The sequence below is a fragment of the Arvicola amphibius genome, chromosome 6 (assembly GCF_903992535.2).
Source record: "Arvicola amphibius chromosome 6, mArvAmp1.2, whole genome shotgun sequence".
NCBI classification, from domain to species: domain Eukaryota; kingdom Metazoa; phylum Chordata; class Mammalia; order Rodentia; family Cricetidae; genus Arvicola; species Arvicola amphibius.
In genome coordinates, this window is record NC_052052.2 from 115,912,049 (window position 1) to 115,931,560 (window position 19,512).

At 41.4% G+C, this 19,512-nt stretch overlaps 1 protein-coding gene and 1 long non-coding RNA gene across 7 annotated transcripts in view; one reads left to right on the top strand and one right to left on the bottom strand.

Annotated features, from left to right (window-relative positions):
* Nucleotides 1–585: 585 nt before the first annotated feature.
* LOC119816844 lies at nucleotides 586–4,132 on the bottom strand. Of its 5 annotated transcripts, none has more exons than XR_005285834.1 (4): nucleotides 4,031–4,132; nucleotides 2,276–2,390; nucleotides 1,847–1,877; nucleotides 586–1,756 (listed from the first exon to the last, which is right to left on the bottom strand). It is a non-coding gene; the product is annotated as an uncharacterized LOC119816844 (long non-coding RNA). The 5 variants fall into 5 exon arrangements; XR_005285835.1 differs by lacking the exon at nucleotides 4,031–4,132 and adding an exon at nucleotides 3,782–4,020; XR_005285833.1 differs by lacking the exon at nucleotides 4,031–4,132 and adding an exon at nucleotides 3,428–4,020.
* Nucleotides 4,133–4,449: 317 nt separating this feature from the next.
* Heatr1 (HEAT repeat containing 1) overlaps nucleotides 4,450–19,512 on the top strand; it is a 46,521-nt gene continuing 31,458 nt past the window's right edge. For both annotated transcript variants that reach the window (XM_038332303.2, XM_038332302.1), the window contains exons 1-14: nucleotides 4,450–4,567; nucleotides 4,826–4,999; nucleotides 5,456–5,672; nucleotides 7,469–7,610; nucleotides 9,301–9,402; nucleotides 9,745–9,885; nucleotides 11,161–11,372; nucleotides 11,482–11,615; nucleotides 13,958–14,060; nucleotides 14,953–15,063; nucleotides 15,587–15,704; nucleotides 16,826–16,933; nucleotides 17,557–17,652; nucleotides 18,101–18,189. In XM_038332303.2, coding sequence (XP_038188231.1) covers nucleotides 4,858–4,999; nucleotides 5,456–5,672; nucleotides 7,469–7,610; nucleotides 9,301–9,402; nucleotides 9,745–9,885; nucleotides 11,161–11,372; nucleotides 11,482–11,615; nucleotides 13,958–14,060; nucleotides 14,953–15,063; nucleotides 15,587–15,704; nucleotides 16,826–16,933; nucleotides 17,557–17,652; nucleotides 18,101–18,189 — 1,715 coding nt within the window. In that variant the 5' untranslated portion in view covers nucleotides 4,450–4,567; nucleotides 4,826–4,857. The remainder of the gene's footprint in view (nucleotides 4,568–4,825; nucleotides 5,000–5,455; nucleotides 5,673–7,468; nucleotides 7,611–9,300; nucleotides 9,403–9,744; nucleotides 9,886–11,160; nucleotides 11,373–11,481; nucleotides 11,616–13,957; nucleotides 14,061–14,952; nucleotides 15,064–15,586; nucleotides 15,705–16,825; nucleotides 16,934–17,556; nucleotides 17,653–18,100; nucleotides 18,190–19,512) is intronic.

Sequence of the window (19,512 nt, forward strand, 5' to 3'; positions counted from 1 at the left end):
GGATGGATGCCCCTTGGATGCCCCTAGGCCTCTGCTTTTCTGGACGTGGCTTCAGGCTGCAGGGCGAGTCTCAATGAGAGCTCTTAGTGAGAAGAAAGGACTGGGGAAGTAGTCACCCCTCCTTTCATAACACAACACACTCTCTCACAGTGGGAAATTATTTCTAACATGTCTCAAACATCCAGTTCCCTACCTCCCTGTGTATTTCCAGCTTATGGCTGCGGATGTACTCAGACAATAGAGTAGCATTCCCAGCAATGGCATGCGGCAGCTAAAGAGTACTTAACAATATTAAACAATTCGTATGGCTCAACATTGAAAAACAAAATTATAATTTATCACTGTGACATTTTTCTAAGATATTATTTTTTAAAGAAATATTTATTTATTTATTATGTATACAATATTCTGTCTGCGTGTATGCCTGCAGGCCAGAAGAGGGCACCAGACCCCATTACAGATGGTTGTGAGCCACCATGTGGTTGCTGGGAATTGAACTCAGGACCTTTGGAAGAGCAGGCAATGCTCTTAACCGCTGAGCCATCTCTCCAGCCCTCTAAGATATTATTTATCAAGGACTAAAACTTTAGGTTTACTTAAATAATTTTATTCAAATTTTTATCACTATCGTCTGTATTTGACTTCTTAAGAGAAAGAGAACTTGACTTTTTATTTCAATTATGTAAATATATGAGTTTGTGCTCATGGTTACAGGTGCCTTGGCGACCAGAGGAGGGTGCTGGATACCCTGGAGCTGGTGGGTAGAAGCCCTGTGAGGAGGACGCTGGTAACTAAACTCAGGTCCTCTGCAAAAGCAGTATACGCTCTGAGTATCTGAGCCGTCTCTCCAGTATGAAGAAAGAGAACTTTTGTAAATAAGTGAAAATAGATTTAATTTTATACAAGCATTCAAATTTTAGATACTTTGAATATATATATAAGCTTTTGATCATAACTTTAGATAGACATATTACATGGAATTTTGGGGGGGCTGGTGCTGGGAGATCAAACCTGGAGCCTCACCTAGTGGCACATGCCTTTAAGTCCACCACCTTGAGGGCAGAAGGTCACAGTGAAATTATTTATAAAGAACAGGTGAGATACCAGTCCCACAAGGGGTGGCGCAGGTCACCTGAGGCCTTGGAGGCAGTGGCAGGTGACCCACGGCTGCGGCGGGTCCCCTTGGTGGGTGGGAGACAGACAGATAGATACTCCATGCAGAGAGAGCTTGGGTGTGGAGTTTACTTAGTGGGTACTGGGAATGGTGTAAGAGTAAGGAGTTATGGAGGGGGGGGGAGAAGGGGAGAGAGAGAAAGGGGGACAGAGAAAGAGGAAAGTGAGGGGAGAGAGAAGAGAGAAGAGGAAGGGGAGAAGGAAGAAAGGCAGTAGTTACCTCTTCAGAAGAGGGATGGGGGGGGGCTCGAGGGGAGAGATCCACTTGACTCCTCTGTCAGGAAGGATGGAGGTTGGGAATGGGTGGAGCTTATTCCCCCAATGGGACAGGGTACCCAGGTGACCGGCCAGGCCAGCAGATTACAGCATTTCCATCTTATAATAAAAAGGTGAGGAGTTAGGCATAGCAGGTTGAAGGAATTGAGACGGCGGATTCTCAAGACTGCTTTCTGCTTACTCGTGGGCGTTGAAGTCTTTCTTGGGGAGCCTGAGAGAGCTGGGTGCTGGTCACATCCTGGGGGTAGATGGTTGTTTTACTCCTGTCCAGGATTCGTGGTGTGGAACTGCCTGGTGTCTCTTGAAACTGGCAAGGTATTGGCAGAGCAGAGGACAAAGTTAAGTTTAGGAAGAAAATTTTTTTCAGGATCAGGGAATCGAGAGGAGTGTATCTGACCTGTTTAAGGTGGATCCTTTAATTCGGCTTCCTGGAACACATAAGGATTTTTTTGAGTTTGCGAAAACATAAGTTTTAGACACATATATTGTATAAACAGCAGCATACTTATGTCAGAATGGCTGTGACAGATGTTTTTGCACAATGAAAAGTATCTTTAAGACTATGGAAGGCAGTGTGAGAGAGAAATTTGATAACTTATATTTGTCCTCAGACCTTTATAACTTGCAGGTACACGCTTTAATAACTTGCATTTGTATATCTTAAAACACCTTTTATTTAGAACATGTTAAGAAGTTGTATTGAAATTTGTTTGGTGAGGTTGTCCTTTTAAACTGACAAAACCTCTCAGTTGTCAGACTGCATCAGAGATCTTTGAGAAGGATAAATTTTTACTGAATTATTGATTTAAAAAATGAGACGACTTACTCCATTGGCTACAGTGCCACTCCTCAGTGTGCTCCATGGTCATTGAGGGCAAGGACATCAGGCCTGTACCTGTCTTCTGCTGTTTAGCACAGGGTCTGCCAGGTTTTAGAAGATCCTGTGGATCAGAAAATCTGTAGGAACTTCCTCCATTGCTGGACAATGTGTAGAAAGTGAGAGATCTTGAAGACTCAGTCCTAAATGGGATGTCTCTATCTAATCCCTCCCCTCACAGAACTCTGCAGAAAAGGAGGTGAAAAGAGAGAAAGAGCCAGAGGGAACGGAGGCACAGGTCTGGACCAGATGAGCTCCCAGCACCGAGAGAAGAAGGACACAAGATCCCCCCCAAACCTCCCCAACCCAGAAGCTAACTCCCATCGAATTGATAATCACAAATAAATAATTAGTTTTCTCCAATGGGGTCTAACTCTCTATACGAACCACTGTTTGGTGTAGGAGGTTCTTCTGTTCAGACAAACAAAGGCTCCCCACCTCCCACCAACCACTGTTCAGGCCAGGCCCCACATCCAAGCAGTAGATGGCTAACACAAAATAACCTCATTTTAGGGGGGTTGTCTCACAATATTTGTCAGGGTGCTTCCCCCTTCTTTTTTACCTTCCAGGTCTTTTGTTTTCGTTTTATAATTTTATAGGATTTCTGTGTCTGAGTGGGTGTGTCTGTCTATATATGTTTCTTGAGCTTTTTTTCTGGCTCTTTTTCTTCTGCTTCTTTGTTTTTGTCCTATTGTGGTTTGTTTGTTTTTATTTTAGCTATAATATTATTACTAGATTTTGTATTCTAATGAGAAAGAGAATAAACGGAGTAGTTTTGTGTGGGTGGGGAAGTGGGGAGGATCTGGGAAGAGTTGGGGTGAGGGGAAAAGAAACTGTGATCAGAATATGGAAAAAGATCTCTCTCCCCTCCCTCCCTACCTCCCTCCTTCCCCCTCTCTCTCTCCCTCCCTCCCTCCCCCCTTTCTCTCTCTCTCTCTTTCTCTCTCTCTCTCTCTCTCTCTCTCTCTCTCTCTCTCTCTCTCTCTCTCTCTCTCTCTCTCTCTCCCTCTCCCTCTCTCCCTCTCTCCCTCCTTCCCTCCCCGCCTCTCTCTCCTTCAAGACAGGGTTTCTCTGCACAGCTCCGGATGTCCTGGAACTCACCCTGTAGAGCTGGCTGGCCTCGAACTCACAGGATCCGCCTGCCTCTGCCTCCACAGCCCGGTGACATTTTATTTGTTTGTTTTAATTGAAAAAAGGCGTGCGCTGTCACCTCCCGGAGACATTTTTTTTTTTTTCAAATTGAAAATAGTTTTTTCAAGCTGGGTGGTGGTGGCACATGCCTTTAATCCCAACACTCAGCCGGCAAAGGCAGGCCGATCTCTGAGTTCCACCCAGGCCAGTCTGGTCTACAGAGAGAGTTCCAGGAAAGTCAGGGCAACACAGAGAAACCCTGTCTCAGAAACCGCCCCCCCAAAGTTATATTTCAAATAGGAATAAAAGAGAAATAAAAAATACCACCCCGTAGGAATGCAGACAAAGCGAAGTGTCACTAGCTGAGCGCGGTGAGTGTTCCGTATTTACAAATCAAGCAGATTGCACTGAGGTGAGCTGCTCACCCCAGGTTTATACCCCGCCTCCTGTGTGACAAACTCAGCCCGGAGAAGAATTTGAGGAGGTTCCTACAGAGGAGCAGGAGGCGTGGTGCCTCAGCATTTAGCGGTCTGGGTAAGTATCTCGTGAATGAACCAGACTGACTACACTTACTGGTTAAACTCCAAAAGGCGGTGCAGAGACTTAACCAGACCTTAGCCTAAGGGGAACACAAACCGTGCCGAAACAGCAGAGCTGCAAACTGTAGTACCAAGGGGCGGGGCTCCGAAAGGGGCGGGCACTAGAGGCGTGGTTTTCGGGACAGAACGGGCTCGAAGAGGTAGGATGTGGGCATGGCTTAGTAAAATTCAGCGAGGGGCGTAGGATAAAGGTGGGGTCTTGGAAAGAGGCGGGGATGGAAGGCGGAGCTTCAAAGAGATGCGGGATCGAGGGCGGGGCTTCAAGGATCAGGCACGTGCAGGGGGAAGTAGGTGGGGGATTAAATGACCGGCACGAGGTTGGTTTAGCTCTTGGGGAGGCGGGGCAAGCATATCGCGTTTCCTACAAACATGTCCCTCTTCTCTGGCCGTAGTGCGAAACCGGAAGTTCCTATGAGGCGTGCTTTGGAGTTCCGGGATAGAGCCGGCACCATGTGGGAGCTGCTCTGAAGAGTTGTTGGTTATCCAGTCCTGCAGATATTCCAAGTTCAGGGTAAGGAGGAGCACGGTGGAGCAGGAGAGGCCGTGGTTTGGGACGTGTAGCCAGGGTGGGACTTGAAGCCGTGGTTCCTGGGCTGGGGAAAGCGTGAGCTCCCGAGGTGTAAATGCTGTTCGGTGATTGAGCCTCGCCGGCTCTGAAGTGCCTGGACGATGGGTTTCTGTGTCCTCGAGAGCCAGTACCTGAGGCCTGTGCTGCCAGGTTAAGCCGCTTGAAGTTTCGCAGAAGTTTTCCACGATATTTGTTTCTTAGCCCGTGTTTTGAGACATCCGCTGCCTTGCAAGATGACGTCCTTAGCCCAGCAGCTCCAGCGACTCGCCCTTCCTCAAACTGATCCCAGCCTCCTATCTAGACATGAAGTGGCCTCTCTGTTGTTTGACCCCAAGGAAGCGGCCACCATCGACAGGGACACCGCCTTTGCCATCGGTGAGCCCCCTTTCACTTAGCAAAGTTCCTGGAGCAATGGTTTGGGGGGCTATTTCTGTGTTTTCTTGTCTTATGCGCTGTTGCTTCCTGAGCAGGTCCTTGCTTGATTTGTCTTGTTAAGGGGAAAAAAGCAATCTTGTTAGATGCTTAAATGCATTTATAAATAGTGGTATCTTAAATTTTACAAAGCAACTAATACGTAAAAGGAAGAAAAATAAAGAGACTGAGAAAAGGACTGGGATGTGGAAGGAGTCTTCCAGAACTGAGAGTAGTTATAATAAGGATTAGAAAGAGGGGTCGAGATGGAGTTCTTGGTGTGAAGTTCTTTCCTCCTAATGAGTGAGGTCAGATTTGTCCTATATGTAAAACCAACGTTTGAGAGTGCATTACACAGTATATGGTTCTTGGATTTAGGGGTAAGGAAACTGCAGAAATTCTAAGTGACTCTTCTTGTAGGATGCACTGGCCTGGAGGAGCTTCTTGGAATTGACCCTGCCTTTGAACAGTTTGAAGCACCGTTGTTCAGCCAGCTAGCAAAAACCTTGGAGCGCAGCGTTCAGACCAAAGCAGTGAACAAACAGCTGGATGAAAACATTTCACTGTTCCTCCTTCACTTGTCTCCGTATTTCCTGCTTAAGCCAGCACAGAAGTGCCTGGAGTGGTTGATTCACAGGTAGCTAACCACGTTAATCCTTTACGGACTTAGATAGTTGCAGACACTGGTGAAGCTGTGTTGTTAGCTGGAGCTGACATAGATTAATGTGATGTCTGGAATGTGAAGTGAACATATTCTTATATTAAACATGCTGATCTCGAGTAAAATGTCCCATTTAGTGTGTTTAGGCTTTTTGGGTTTTGTGGTGTTTGTTTTTTGAGACAGGGTCTCACTTTGTATCTCTGGTGACCTCAGACTCATATCTGCCCCTTTCCTCCCCAGTGTTGGGATTAAAGGTGTATGTCATCCCTCTTGTTTAGTTTTGTTTTGAGGGTAAGGTCTCTTACAGCTTGAGCTGGTTTTTAACCTCCCCCCCCTCTCTCTCTCTCTTTCTTTTCAGAATGTGTCTTTGTAGCCCTGGCTGGTGTGGAACTCACTATGTAAATCACCCTGTTCTTGTAGACCAGGCTGACCTTGAACTCAACAGAGACCTGCCTGCCTCTGCCTCCTGAGTGCTGAGATTAAAAGCTTGAGCCACCACTGCCCGGCTAACCTCATTAGTTCTAAGGAGCAGTGTACATAGCCTTTTCAGAGTCATTCCCAAGGATGAAACTATTAAATTTCTTTCTTTCCACACTAGAGGTTAAGACTATCCTTTAAAATATCAACCCAAGTCAAGTAGTATTAGTGATGCATATTAAGCGTGTATATACCATGGCCTGTACTAACTACTGCGGATGCTGGGGACCAGACTTTTGACCTCTACAAGGGCAGCTTGTAGAGGCTAAATGGCTGAGCCTTCACTCCAGCCCTTCTTCATGTAGCTTTTATTCAGCAAACGTTAAGTGTGATTAAAAAAAAAAATCTATAGGTTGTCCTTGGTGACTGTCTTTAAATACCTCAATAAAAGTTTACATAAGATTTGGAGAGGTGGCTTTGACAGGATTTGTTGAGAAAGTTTCATACAAGTAGTGTCATGGTTAATATTCGAGCCTGTATAAAATTAATAGAAGGCAAGGTCTGGCACTGTGATATTTCTATCTGAAGAACTTAATGGGATTTTATTAATCTTTTGGTTTTTCACAGGGTGTAGTGGCACATGCCTTTAGTCCCAGCACCCGGGAGACAGAGACAGGTCGAGCTCTTGAGTTCAAGGCCATCCTGGTCTACAAAGCGAGTTCTAGAACAATCAGGGCTACACAGAAAAGCCCTGTCTCGAAAAACAACCAAAAATTTTTACTACTATTATTATTATTATTATAACTGTTTTGAAATATGGTGGTTAGGAAAGCAATGGGAGGTGACTGGAGCGCAGACAGGCCCAGCAGTTGTTGTCTTGTTAGCCAGTTAGTTTTCTTGGTTTGATGATGATGATGATCACAGTTTCATGAAAGTTTAAAATGAATAGGGTATAAATTTTGATACCCTATTGCTTCAGAATTGTTATTGCTTCAGAATTGATTGAGCCATGTTGAATCAAACTTGAATGCAAAATAGTTTATTATCTAAGTACTGTTTATATTGTTGTGATTGAAATTCATCGTAGGTCTTTATACTTCATTGAGACAGGATTTGGCCCTTTTAGAAACTTGTGTCTGCCAGGCATGGTGGTTCACTCGTGGGAAGCACAGGCAGGTGGATCTCTGTGAGTTTCTCCGTGAGACAAGGCCATCCTGATCTTGTCTACATAGCAAGTTTCATGCCCCGCAGGGCTACACAGTGAGACTGTCGAAAGGAAAAAAAGAAAGAACAAAAGCAAGTACTTGTGAATTTTGTATATTGTGTTGATTTTAATCATTCCATATTGTTCCTAGGTTCCATATCCATCTTTACAATCCCGATAGTCTTATTGCTTGTGTTCTGCCCTACCATGAGACACGGGTATTTGTGCGGGTGATACAACTTCTAAAAATTAGCAATCCAAAACACAAATGGTTTTGGCTGTCTCCTGTTAAGGTAAGATTGTTTAATGCCATGTTCATCCATGTATATAATTATTATAAACCATGATTAAGGTTTTTTGTTTTGATTTGCTTTTTTGTTTTTGCTTTGCTTTGAGTGGCAGCCTCCACTCACAGAGAATCACCCCCTTCCTCCCTAGTTGCTTGACTAGTATTATTAGTTTTGTTTTGGGGGTAGGGTCTCATTGTAGAGATCAAGCTGCTTTTGAACTTTCTCATTTTGAGGAAAGTTCTCTCTGTGCAGCCTGCCTGGCCTGAAACTCACCATGGAGAGCAGGCTGACCTCAGAGTCACAGAGATGCCTGCACCAAGAGCTGATGGCAGATGGTGGTGAAGCTAGAAATCATGAGGAAGAGAGGGAAAGAATAGGCAATTTTGGATTCAGTTTAATTTAATTTGGTAAAAGTAAAGCCCATGATCATGGAGATAGTTCAGTTTTATCTATACCATTTGTTTCCTAACTTCCTGTTAAACTCTTATTAATGACATCTAGTATTTATTTAGTATCTGACATTAGACAAGGCATTACCTCATACTGTCTTGAAGTCTTATAAACTCTTTATAGAGGTGAGGATCGACTCAGAAAATTGAAGTTACTTACTAGAGTTCCTGTGACTAAAGTATGCACAGTTGCAATATGAGCTCTACTCTTGGGACTGTATCGTGCTACTTTGCATTTGTAATTTTAGTACCAAAGTAATTTTTTAAAAGATAGAGAGAATGGAACTCTTAAAATACTTACACAAATTAAAGGGATAGGGATAACTTGAAGAACATCAGGAAATTGTTAAAATTGAATAGGTGTTTGGAATGAAAGGATAGTTACCTGAGAAGAAGGGCCTAGTAAGGTCTGTCTGCAACAGAGACTAGAAGAAAGTAGGTGGATGTCATAAGAAGGAACTCTTACTGCGTGTGAGTGTGCTAATGGGGCCCGGGCAAAATCTGATGAGAGTGAAGGTAGACCAGCAGGCCATGGGCCTGCACCAAGAGCTAGTGACAGCTGGTAGTGAAGTTAGCAGTCAGAAGGAACTAGAGGAAAGGAATCCTCAGTTGTGAATTCAAAAGAAAACTTCAGAACCTGAATGTAAATTAGTCAAGCTAACTGAAGTTCAGAAAGTCTAGTCTGTGCCAAAGCTGCCTTTCCCTGCACTCACGCTGCTCAGAACATCAAGACATTTTCTCCTGGTCCTCCACAGACTTCACCACTATCTAGAAACTTTTCAGGTATCCAACCCTCACTCTCCCATTAAAGATGACTTGGATTCTTCATTTAATTGTTTTGTTAATGTTTATTAACAGACCATGTGCAGTAGTAGTTAGTGGGGATAACAGTATAGGTTTTCCAGGGCCTGCGCCTGTTTCTGCTATTAGAGTATTGTGAGGCAGAGACAGAATAATGTCATATCAATTCAAAAACCAACTCTTACTAGTAGAATGATTACGAGCTAGAAAATTGAGATTAAATATGCATAATTGGCGCATTATAAGTGCTTTCTACTGAATTCTTCTCCGTTCACTGTTACCCTGCTCGTTGGAGTTCCAAAAGTTTCTAAGAGTTTATGTTTTAATCTCATCAGCACCACTTATAAGGTCTTGATGACCTGCCAGATGTTACTAGATAGGAACTTGGGGTAACGGTCAGTTGGCAGTCGTTTCTAATAGCTTGTTCTTTTTATCAATAACAGCAGTCTGGAGTGCCCTTAGCTAGAGGAACTTTGGTCACCCATTGCTACAAAGACCTTGGATTCATGGATTTTATTTGCAGTTTGGTGACCAAATCTGTGAAGGTGAGCCATGAGTGTGTTGTTGAGTGTGTGGGCTCCCAAAATGATGGCTGGCTCTGAGAAAGGAAACATTTGGTAGAACTTGAAAGGAGTTCCTGTGTTGAATGGTCTGCTCTTGGGGTGCATGAGCAGGTGGGAAATCAGTCTTTTCACCAAAAAATATTTTCTACAGAAGTAAATTAGCCTATTGCTTGTCAAATTCTGGCTACAGTATTATTAAATAGAAACTACCTAAAAATGTCAGGAAACTTGTCAGGAAACATCTTTACTCAGCATTGCGTATGATACTTAAAGAACCAGAGTGTTCCACAAGAGCCTGCATGTGTGTTGTGTTCCCTGTTTCAGGCGTTCGCTGAGTATCCGGGAAGCTCAGCTCAGCTCAGAGTGCTCTTGGCCTTCTATGCTTCCACCATTGTGTCTGCTCTGGTGGCTGCTGAGAACCTGTCAGATAATGTAGTTGCCAAACTATTTCCATACATCCAAAAGGTAAGTCAAGTAAATAATTTTATACAGAAAGGAATTTGCTTGCTTTTGAAAATTTCATAAAGAAATGCATATTTTTAAATTGATAGCTTATATTTTGAATGGTTGATAAGATCAAATCCTTAGGTTAAAAAAAGACTTCCATGGGCTGGAGAGATGGCTCAGAGGTTAAGAGCATTGCCTGCTCTTCCAAAGGTCCTGAGTTCAATTCCCAGCAACCACATGGTGGCTCACAACCATCTGTAATGGGGTCTGGTGCCCTCTTTCTGACCTGCAGGCATACACACAGAATATTGTAAACTAAATAAATAAATTTTAAAAAAGACTTCCATTATTAAATGGGTATCTAATAATAAATGTTTGCTTCTTTCTATGTCCTAGGTCTATTTTCTTAGTCATATTTTTGTCATACAGGAAAGAGAGGCACAGGCTGTCTCTTCCCTGTTTCCTTAGCACTGATGTCTTTCCTACCTGCCACCTCCCAGACACTTGACAAAGCTCTGTTTTCACTGCTTCTAAGCCCCAGATTACTGTCTTCAATACAATACAGTTTCACTCTCATGAATGATGAGATGGACCTCTCCCTTCCAGAGACGTGAGCTTGCAGGTCAAGGAGAACTGGTTGCCTCTTGTTGGGATGTGTAGTGGATGTCTGAGTTAGGAGGCTTTTCTCGAGTTTGTTCCTTCTCATCCCGTGACTTGTCTCACCCTGTTTCCGCATAGTGAAAACCTTGATATTCCGCTTCTTAAGAGTCATTGTTGTCAGTGTCCATTTGCTTTTTTAACTTACAGTGTATTTATTTATTAGACAGTTTTGAAATTACATTTTGCCTCTGTGTATGAAGACAACTTGTGGGAGTCTGTTCTATTCTCCCATGTGTGCCCTGAGGACGGAACTCGGGTTGTCAGGCATGGTACCAAGTACCTAGACTCCCTGACCACCTTGCCAACCTTAGTTTTGTTTGTTTTGTTTTGAGAGAGAGCCTTTGGCTGTGTGGCCCACACTGGTTTTGAACTCAGGTTCATCCTGCCTCAGCCTCCTGAGTGATGTGACCACCGGCTTAAAAATTGTTTTTTGTCTTATACATACATGGAAACATAAGGATTGTACATGACCATGGTATACTATGTGATGTTTCAGTATGAGTATTTACTGTGTTTAACATTTAAATCAGGGCAAACATTAACATTTCTAATTTGTTGTACTTAAGTAACATGTTAAGTAGAAGAACATAATTCTGTGTTTTGTCATTTTCCTTTTATTTTAAAAATATTTAGGGGTTGAAATCATCTTTACCAGATTATAGAGCTGCCACATACATGATAATCTGTCAGATTTCTGTGAAAGTAACGATGGAAGATACCTTTGTGAATTCACTGGCATCCCAGCTCATCAGAACACTGACCAAGGTTCCTTCTCAGGTCAAGGATGGATTAGGTTGCCTGATAATTCTCTTACAGCGACAAAAGCCAGAAACGCTCGGGAAAAAGTAGGTATTGTTTTATAGTTAGAGGCCAGTGAAGTTGTTTTGAATAAGTTTTGGTGAGATCTACTGCTTTGACTATCTGTCGATATCATGTGTGCTTGCTTCCTTCCAGGCCGTTTCCTCACTTGTGCGGCGTTCCAGACCTCATAACGCTGCTTCACGGGATCTCCGAACGCTACGACGTCAGTCCTCTTCTGCGCTACATGCTTCCCCATCTGGTTGCCTCTGTTGTTCGGCATGTTGCAGGTTTGTGACTTACATTTGGGCCTAAAAGCTTCCTAAGTTCCAACTATCATCAAATAGGACAGACACCTGGTTGATAGCTTTAAACTATTTAAAACTTTCTTTTTTTTTTTAATATTTATTTATTTATTTATTTATTATGTATACAATATTCTGTCTGTGTGTATGCCTGCACGCCAGAAGAGGGCACCAGACCCCATTAGAGATGGTTGTGAGCCACCATGTGGTTGCTGGGAATCGAACTCAGGACCTTTGGAAGAGCAGGCAATGCTCTTAACCTCTGAGCCATCTCTCCAGCCCCCTATTTAAAACTTTCTATTCAGGTGTTTCTATGTAACTAAGTTGTTTCTATATAATTCAGCTTCACCGAAGGGAGGACTATCATTCTGAGACATTTCTCAGGATTCTGGTATTTAAATAGGTTCTGTAGGAATGAAAAGATTTGGCCAGGTAAATCTTTGCTTCCTGTTGTTGTTTTATTTACCCTTTGACTCTTTTGGCTTTTTTAGTCTTTGCTCTTTTGGCTCTTTTGAGGGGCCCACTATCCTGCTCCCAAATAAATGGAGTCTTATTCTTAATTATAAACACCTGGCCTTAACTTGGCTGGTTTCCAGCCAGCTTTTAAATTAACCTGTCTACCTTTGCCTCTGGGCTGTTTCCTTTTTTATTTTTACTTCTGCATATCTTACTTTTCACTCTTACTCTGTGGCTGGCTGGGAGGCTGGGTGACTGACCACTAACATCCTCCTCTCCTTGTTCTCTTGCTCCTTCTCACCCCAGATTCCTCCTATTTATAGTCTCTGCCTGTCAGCCCCGCCTATTCTTTCTCCTGCTTTGCTATTGGCCATTCAGTTCTTTATTAGACCAATCAGGTGTTTTAGACAGGCAAGGAATCACAGCTTCACAGAGTTAAACAAATGCAGCATAAACAAAAGCAACACACCTTTACATCATTAAACAAATGTTCCAGAGCATAGACAAAAGTAACACACCTTAAAATAATATTCTACAACAGCTTCCCATCTAGATACTTAAAGGTCTCTAGTGATTCATTCACAGTAAATATCCAGCTGCCAGAAAGTAAGCCAAGAAGATTTCATACATAAAAATCCAAATTATGGCTGGGCAGTGGTGGCACATGCCTTTAATTCCAGTACTTGGGAGGCAGAGGCAGATGGATCTCTGTGAGTTCGAGGCCAACCTGGGCTACGGAGCTAGTTCCATGACAGCTAATGCTGTTACAGAGAGAAACCCATCTCAAAAAAAAAAAAAAAAAGCAACAAACAAACAAATCCAAATTATGAAAGAAATTGATAATTTTCATTATTTTTCTTTGCTTCTGTGGCTGCTTAGAGAATATTAAAAACATCTCTAAATTATGTTAAATGTGATATAAAAAGGTTTGCACAACTAAATCTTGACTTAAAGCTTTCGTTTCAATAAGTCTGGAAGATGGCAGCCTTGGTTTAGTTAGGAGGCCCTGACAGGAAAGTTGGCCTGCTTTCAGAGATCCCAGCTATAGCCCAGCTTCTCTAACTTTTAGTGTGGTCTGGGGAAACAATATAAATTTTGCACTTCTGTTTTATTCTTGATACCTATATCATTCTAATGCTCATTAAAAGTATGGAGAATTTCAGGTGAAGGACAAATGAGAGTAGTTATACAAAAAAGTTTTGAGAACTGTAAATTGCTCAATAGATATAATATACATTGACTGTAGTTAAAAAGAGGTGGGGAGATGACTCAGCAGGTAAGAGTGCACACTGCCCTTGCATAGGACCCACCCTGGACAGTTCATAGCTGTCTGTAACTCCAGTTCCAGAGATTTGATGCCCTCTGGCATCAGAAGGCACCTGGATATATCTGGTACACATAAGCTCAGTGCAGGCACACAGTCTTATACATCAATAAACAAGTAATTTTTAAAAAGAGAATAAGTATAGAAAGTTTCATTCAAAACTTTGGATTCACCAAGATAGGATAGATAATGGAGTATTTTCTCTGAATTTGCCAAATAATAATGGACTAGATATTGTGGAGTTTTTTTTTTTTTACTTGATAATTGTTTGTATTGTATATAGTTTTACTATGCTAGAGTTAAAACCTTTCCCTTTTATTTAGACAAAAAGGGGAAATGTTGTGGGAGAATTGTTTGCACTGCCACTCCATTCTACCAATAAAGTTATACCTTGAATCAAAAAAAGGTAATCAGTAAAAAGCTAGAGATACTAGTATATATGTTTTTAAGTTATTACTAGAAAATTTTTCCACTCTAAGTAAATTTAATCATGAACATGCCAAAAAAATATCCCTAACTCAGTTTTCATCTGTTTACATACATCAAGGAGAAGAAACGGAAGGAATTGATGGTCAAATCTACAAGAGACACTTAGAAGCAATACTTACAAAAATACCACTGACGAACAACTTGGATCACCTGCTAGCTAGGTAAGGTTGTTGTTAATGTGCTTCTGATTTGCATATTTATGGCTAAGTATTCATTTCAGGATTCATCAGTAGTTTTCTAGTTTGCTTTTTAATGTATTTTGTTTGCACTGTTTGTATCATTTCTTTATTATGAGTATTGAATCTAATGACTGAGAGCCTAAAATGCAAAAGTAAAATTTTCTTGGTTGTCATTAATGTTTATAGAAGAAAATGAAAAGGTAGTAGCACCACTAAATTTGAGTTGTAACTAAGTTTACAGATGTTTAAATTTTTCTATTAATAATTTCAGGCGTAGTGCCTGAAATAGCACCTCAAAACGGATACTCAGTAAATGTCATTTAGAATCTTCATACTGAGAGTAGGTATGCAGTGGAAATTGTTTCCTCCATTTCTCCGAAAAACACTTCTGTCTTCCCTTTTCATTTCCTATTTGATTGGCAGTTTGATGTGATGACTAGAATGTCTAGGTGTTGTAGTTGACATAGTTGGGATCTGGCTGACCGCCTCTTCAGTTAGAATAGTAGTTTTAGAAGCCAGTCCTCCTGGATCTGTTTTGTTGTTCTGTTAGGTGAGAAAGAGAACTGCCTGCGGGTGTCCTCATTTGTGTGCACAGAGGCTTAGTTTACTCTGGAATCAGAATGACCTTTGAAATTTATAGCCCTCTTCTCTTCCTGGCACAGAAAGGGTTACTACACCTTTGACTTCTGTTTGCTGCTGTTTCCTTAAACCTCAGGCAGATTGGAAGCTTTCCTATGCCCTAATTTTTTCATCAGCAAAGTCAATATAATTTCTTTTCTATGGAGGTGTGATCATTAGAGATATGATTTATGAAACATCACATAGCAGGGATTCCATGAATGCTAACCCATATTTGCTGGTGTTTCTTTTATAGCCTTCTTTTTGAAGAATACATTTCCTACAGTTCCAAGGAGGACACCCGTGCTGATGAAGTAGCTCTGCTGAATGAGCAGTTTCTTCCACTCATCAGACTTCTAGAAAGCAAGTAAGTTGGCTGTGTGTGGGTGCTTGTCTTCAGTGTTGGTCTGTTCTGCAAAAATAACTTGCAAGTCGTGTCTTAAGCAATGGATTGTAGATACATTTTCTACTTTTTCTTTTCAGAAAAGGACAGTATATTTAGAATGAGATATATTGAAAGACAAAGGACATATGGGTTGTGGCAGGTCTGTGGACAGTATAACTTTGTTTTTAAACTAGAAACTTTTATTGTCTTTATAGTGACAGACCTGATCAATATTAGCCTTTATGTTTAATATGTGTTTTGTACATGTAGGTGAATGTGGTTAATAGCTTTATCAAGAATACTGAATGAGGCTGGAGAGAGAGCTCAGCGGTTAAGAGCAGTGGCTGCTCTTCCAGAGGTCCTGAGTTCAATTCCCAGCAACCACATGCTGACTGATAACCATCTATAATGAGATCTCGTGCCCTCTTCTGGCCTGGAGGCAGAATACTATATGCCTAATAAATCTTTAAAAAAATAATGAATGAATATTGTAATTCCTTCCTAGATACCCCAGAACATTAGATGTTGTATTAGAGGAACACCTGAAAGAAATTACAGGCCTTAAAAAGCAGGAGCTTTTCCATCAGTTTATTTCTCTTTCTACGAGCGGAGGAAAGTATCAGGTAGGTTGTCCTTCCCCAGCACAGTTAAGACAGGAATTGGGGTGGTTATTTATTTGAAGAGCATCAACCAATAGTCATTTCCTGCTTTCCTCGGTTGAAAAATATCAGAGAGCTGAGAATTTATAATTTGTGTAATTACTAGAAACAGAGCTCTGGGGCAGGAATCATAACTAAAGAAAAATATACTATTCAGGAAAACATTGGGCATGTCATATGTTGTCACCAATGGTGGCCTCACATACGCCCAGCATGCCTTGTTACTCCAATTGTGCACCTACCAGTGCAGGAGCCTGCAGTCACATGATCATGACCTTTCTTAAGAAATTTTCTGGTTCAAGCCTCAATGCTAAGAAATTTGATAAGTTCTTATAATTACCCTTGAAATGAGTATGATAAAGATAAATGTACTTTTTCCCTAATATCAGGCTCTTAGTTTCAGTGGTGCATTTTCTTTATTGTTTGTTTTTCAAGACAAGGTTTCTCTGTGTAACAGTCCTTGCTGTCCTGGAACTGGCTCTGTAGATCAGAATAGCTTCGAACCCACTGAGATCCATCTGCCTCTGCCTCCTGAGTACTGCGACTAAATGCACCATCAGTGGTGAATTTTCAAATCTGGTAGATAGCCGGGCGGTGGTGGTGCACACCTTTAATCCCAGCACTCTGGTGACAGAGGCAGGTGGATCTCTGAGTTCAAGACCAGCTTGGTCTACAAGAGCTAGTTCCAGGACAGGCTCCAAAGCTACAAAAAAAAAAAAAGGTGTCTCGAAAAACCAAATCAGGTCGATGTCCTTTGTAGTCTGATATCATGCCAGTTCAGTTCAAGCTTCCCTGTTGTTTTCTGGGTACTGTCACTTGGAATTAGAGTTATGTTGTAATGCTATTTCACTAAACTTAACCCACGCCCATCCACACAAGTATATGGAACATACCATGTGCAATATGAATGTTTTCATGTATTGTAACTCATACAATGTCCTCTATATTAATTTACTTTTCTGTTTCTACATTTAGATGGTTATTGCACAGTATATTGGGAAGTGTAGGGTGTTGCCTATCTTCATTTTTAGTTATGTGTTACTCAGACTAAGTGAAATAATTGAGTTATTATGTTGGACTTACAGTTTTTAGAGGACTCTGACACATCTTTGATGCTCAGTTTGAATCATCCACTGGCTCCTGTGAGACTTCTGGCCATTAATCACCTAAAGAATATCATGAAAACATCAAAGGTTTGTGTCAGATAGTTTTTACTCTTGATCCTTCCCCAGTCTAATTCTAGAGTAAGAAATTGGAGTTTCTGTCAAGAATGTATATTGTATAATTACAGATAAATCAAACTTTATTGTTTTCTTTAGTTCTTTCAAAATATCTGTCTTGTTTTGGGGGTTGTTTATGTTTTTGTTTTATATTTTAAGGATTATAGTTGATTTTTAAGATAACGTCTATTTATTTAGTGCCTGTGCTTATATATGCAAGTGTTTGCACAGAGGTCAGAGAAAAATACGTGGCTCAGAGGACCACCATGCGGGTGGGTATGGGAGATTGAACTCAAGTTGTCATGTCAAGGGCCTTCACCCCAGAGTCATCTCACTGCTCTGTCATCTCTCTCTGGGCTCCCGAGTTTAGCAAGGCCAACTCCTAATTAAATGATGGCATTTAGATTGTATGTTATGCTCGGTGAGACTGGAAGAGGATTGTAGCAGCTGCCCATCTCAGAAGGCCTGTTGGACATGACCTGGTTCTCATTTGTGTGCTCTCAGAATAGGGCCTGGTCTCCACACTGGTGTTTTGAGGTTCCAGTGGGAAAATTTGTGAGCTTTGTTGTGAGTTCATTTGCTTTTCTCTTGCTCAGGAGGGCATCGATGAGACTTTCATTAAAGAAGCTATTCTAACCCGATTAGGCGATGATAATGTAGATGTCATTTTGTCAGCACTGAGTGCTTTTGAGGTGAGTCAATGTGCTCTGTGGAAGTGCAGATTTTATTTATGGGTACTTTGTTTTTCTCACGTGGTGCTTGACTCTGCAGGAATGCGCTGGAAATTAATGCATTAAGCATAGTCTGATGAGTCTCAAAGGAGTAGCTAGACTGTACAGTGTGCTGGATAAAAAAATACTACAGAGAGGAAACATGCTTATGGTGTTGAGAGCTTTGTGTCGACAACCAGTGTCCCAAGACCAGGGCACACTGGGTCATGAGTGCCACTTTTGAGAAACTGTCCTAAGTGAAAAGTGCGACAAAAGAGAAGTCCTCATAGAATAGACGTTCTTCTGGGATTCTTGGGAGAGATTCTTTACAATTAATTGAAAATTTAAATTTTTTAAATTTTATTTTAGGAACACTTTACATATTTAACAAGTAAATATTTATTTAATTATGTTTTCCTCCCCTATCTAGATTTTCCAGCAACACTTCAGTGTAGAGGAGACCATTTCACATCTTCTGAATCTCTTCCAAAGAGCAGAACTTCTCAAGAATAAGGGGTGGTATGTTTGTTTCTCCTGAGCTCATGCTGTGTGTCTGTGACCTCTCAGGTTCACACTATTCTCTTCCTTTTCCTGAGGACTTTAATAACTTAGTGACTGACCTTTTGCTCAGGAGTATAGAACAGAGCTTTAAAAAAGCTTGTCATTTGTATGTGTATCTGCGTTTGTACAATGTGCGTGCATATGCCATTGCTTACACTTGGAGGTTAGAGGACAATTTTGTGAAGTAAGTTCTATGTTTTCCCCTTCCCATGGGTCTGGGAACTGAACTCAGGTGTCATGGCCTGTGTAGCAATTGCTTTGAACTGTGAGTCATCTCACCAGCCCTGGTAAAACAGATCTTAATGGAATGCTCTCTTGAACTGTAAGACATCTGTTTGATTTCCGGGTATTTGAAAGCTGTTTTATATGCTTGAACGTCTAAAAAATAAAATGCAAAAGTATATAAGATATAATATTAGAGCTGGGTGTGGTGGCATACACCTTTAATCCTAGTACTCAGGACGCACAAGTAGGTGAATCTGAGTTCAAAGCCATCCTTGTGTTCAGAGTAAGTTCCAAGACAGCCAGAGCTACATAGTGAGACCCTGTCTCAGAAAAAACAACCCCCCCCCCAAAAAAAAATTAAAGAAGTTAAATTTTGAGTCGTAGGATGGGAAGAGTTTTCTAATTCTCTTATTGTAATTAAAGTCAATAAAAAGTAAACCAGCTCAAAAGCTTGTTACACTTCTTGTATATGATGAGCTTTTAGTTTAGGTTTTTGTTTTTGGCAAGGAAAACTGATAGATCTGGAGAACATGTTTCATGTAGTTTCTGTCTGCTCTATAGGTCAGTTGCTAATACAGTGACATAGGTGAGCGTGTGTGTGTGTGTGTGTGTGTGTGTGTGTGTGTGTTTGATAATTTCATGCATGGTACTATGTATTTTGACCATTATTCACTCCACTACTAGATTCACCCTTGACGTCACATCTTCCCAGTTTTGTGGTTCTGCTCCTTCCTTTATAAACCTCGGAATCCAGTTTGTGCTGCCCTTTCATGCATGGGCATGGGGCCATCCAGTGGAGAATGGTTGGTCTAGCAGGGGCCACATCTTTAATGAAAGCTGGCTCTCCCTTTCCCAGAAAGGATATGCTTTTCATTTACTTTATGTGATATGATGTGTAGGGATGTTTTGCCTCCATGTATTTCTTTTTTCTTTTCCTTTTTTTATAATTTATTTCACTTTATTTTATATGCTTTGGTGTGAGGGTATCAGATCCCCTGGAACAGGAGTTACAGACAGTTGTGAGCTGCCATGTGGGTGCTGGGAGTTGAACTTGGT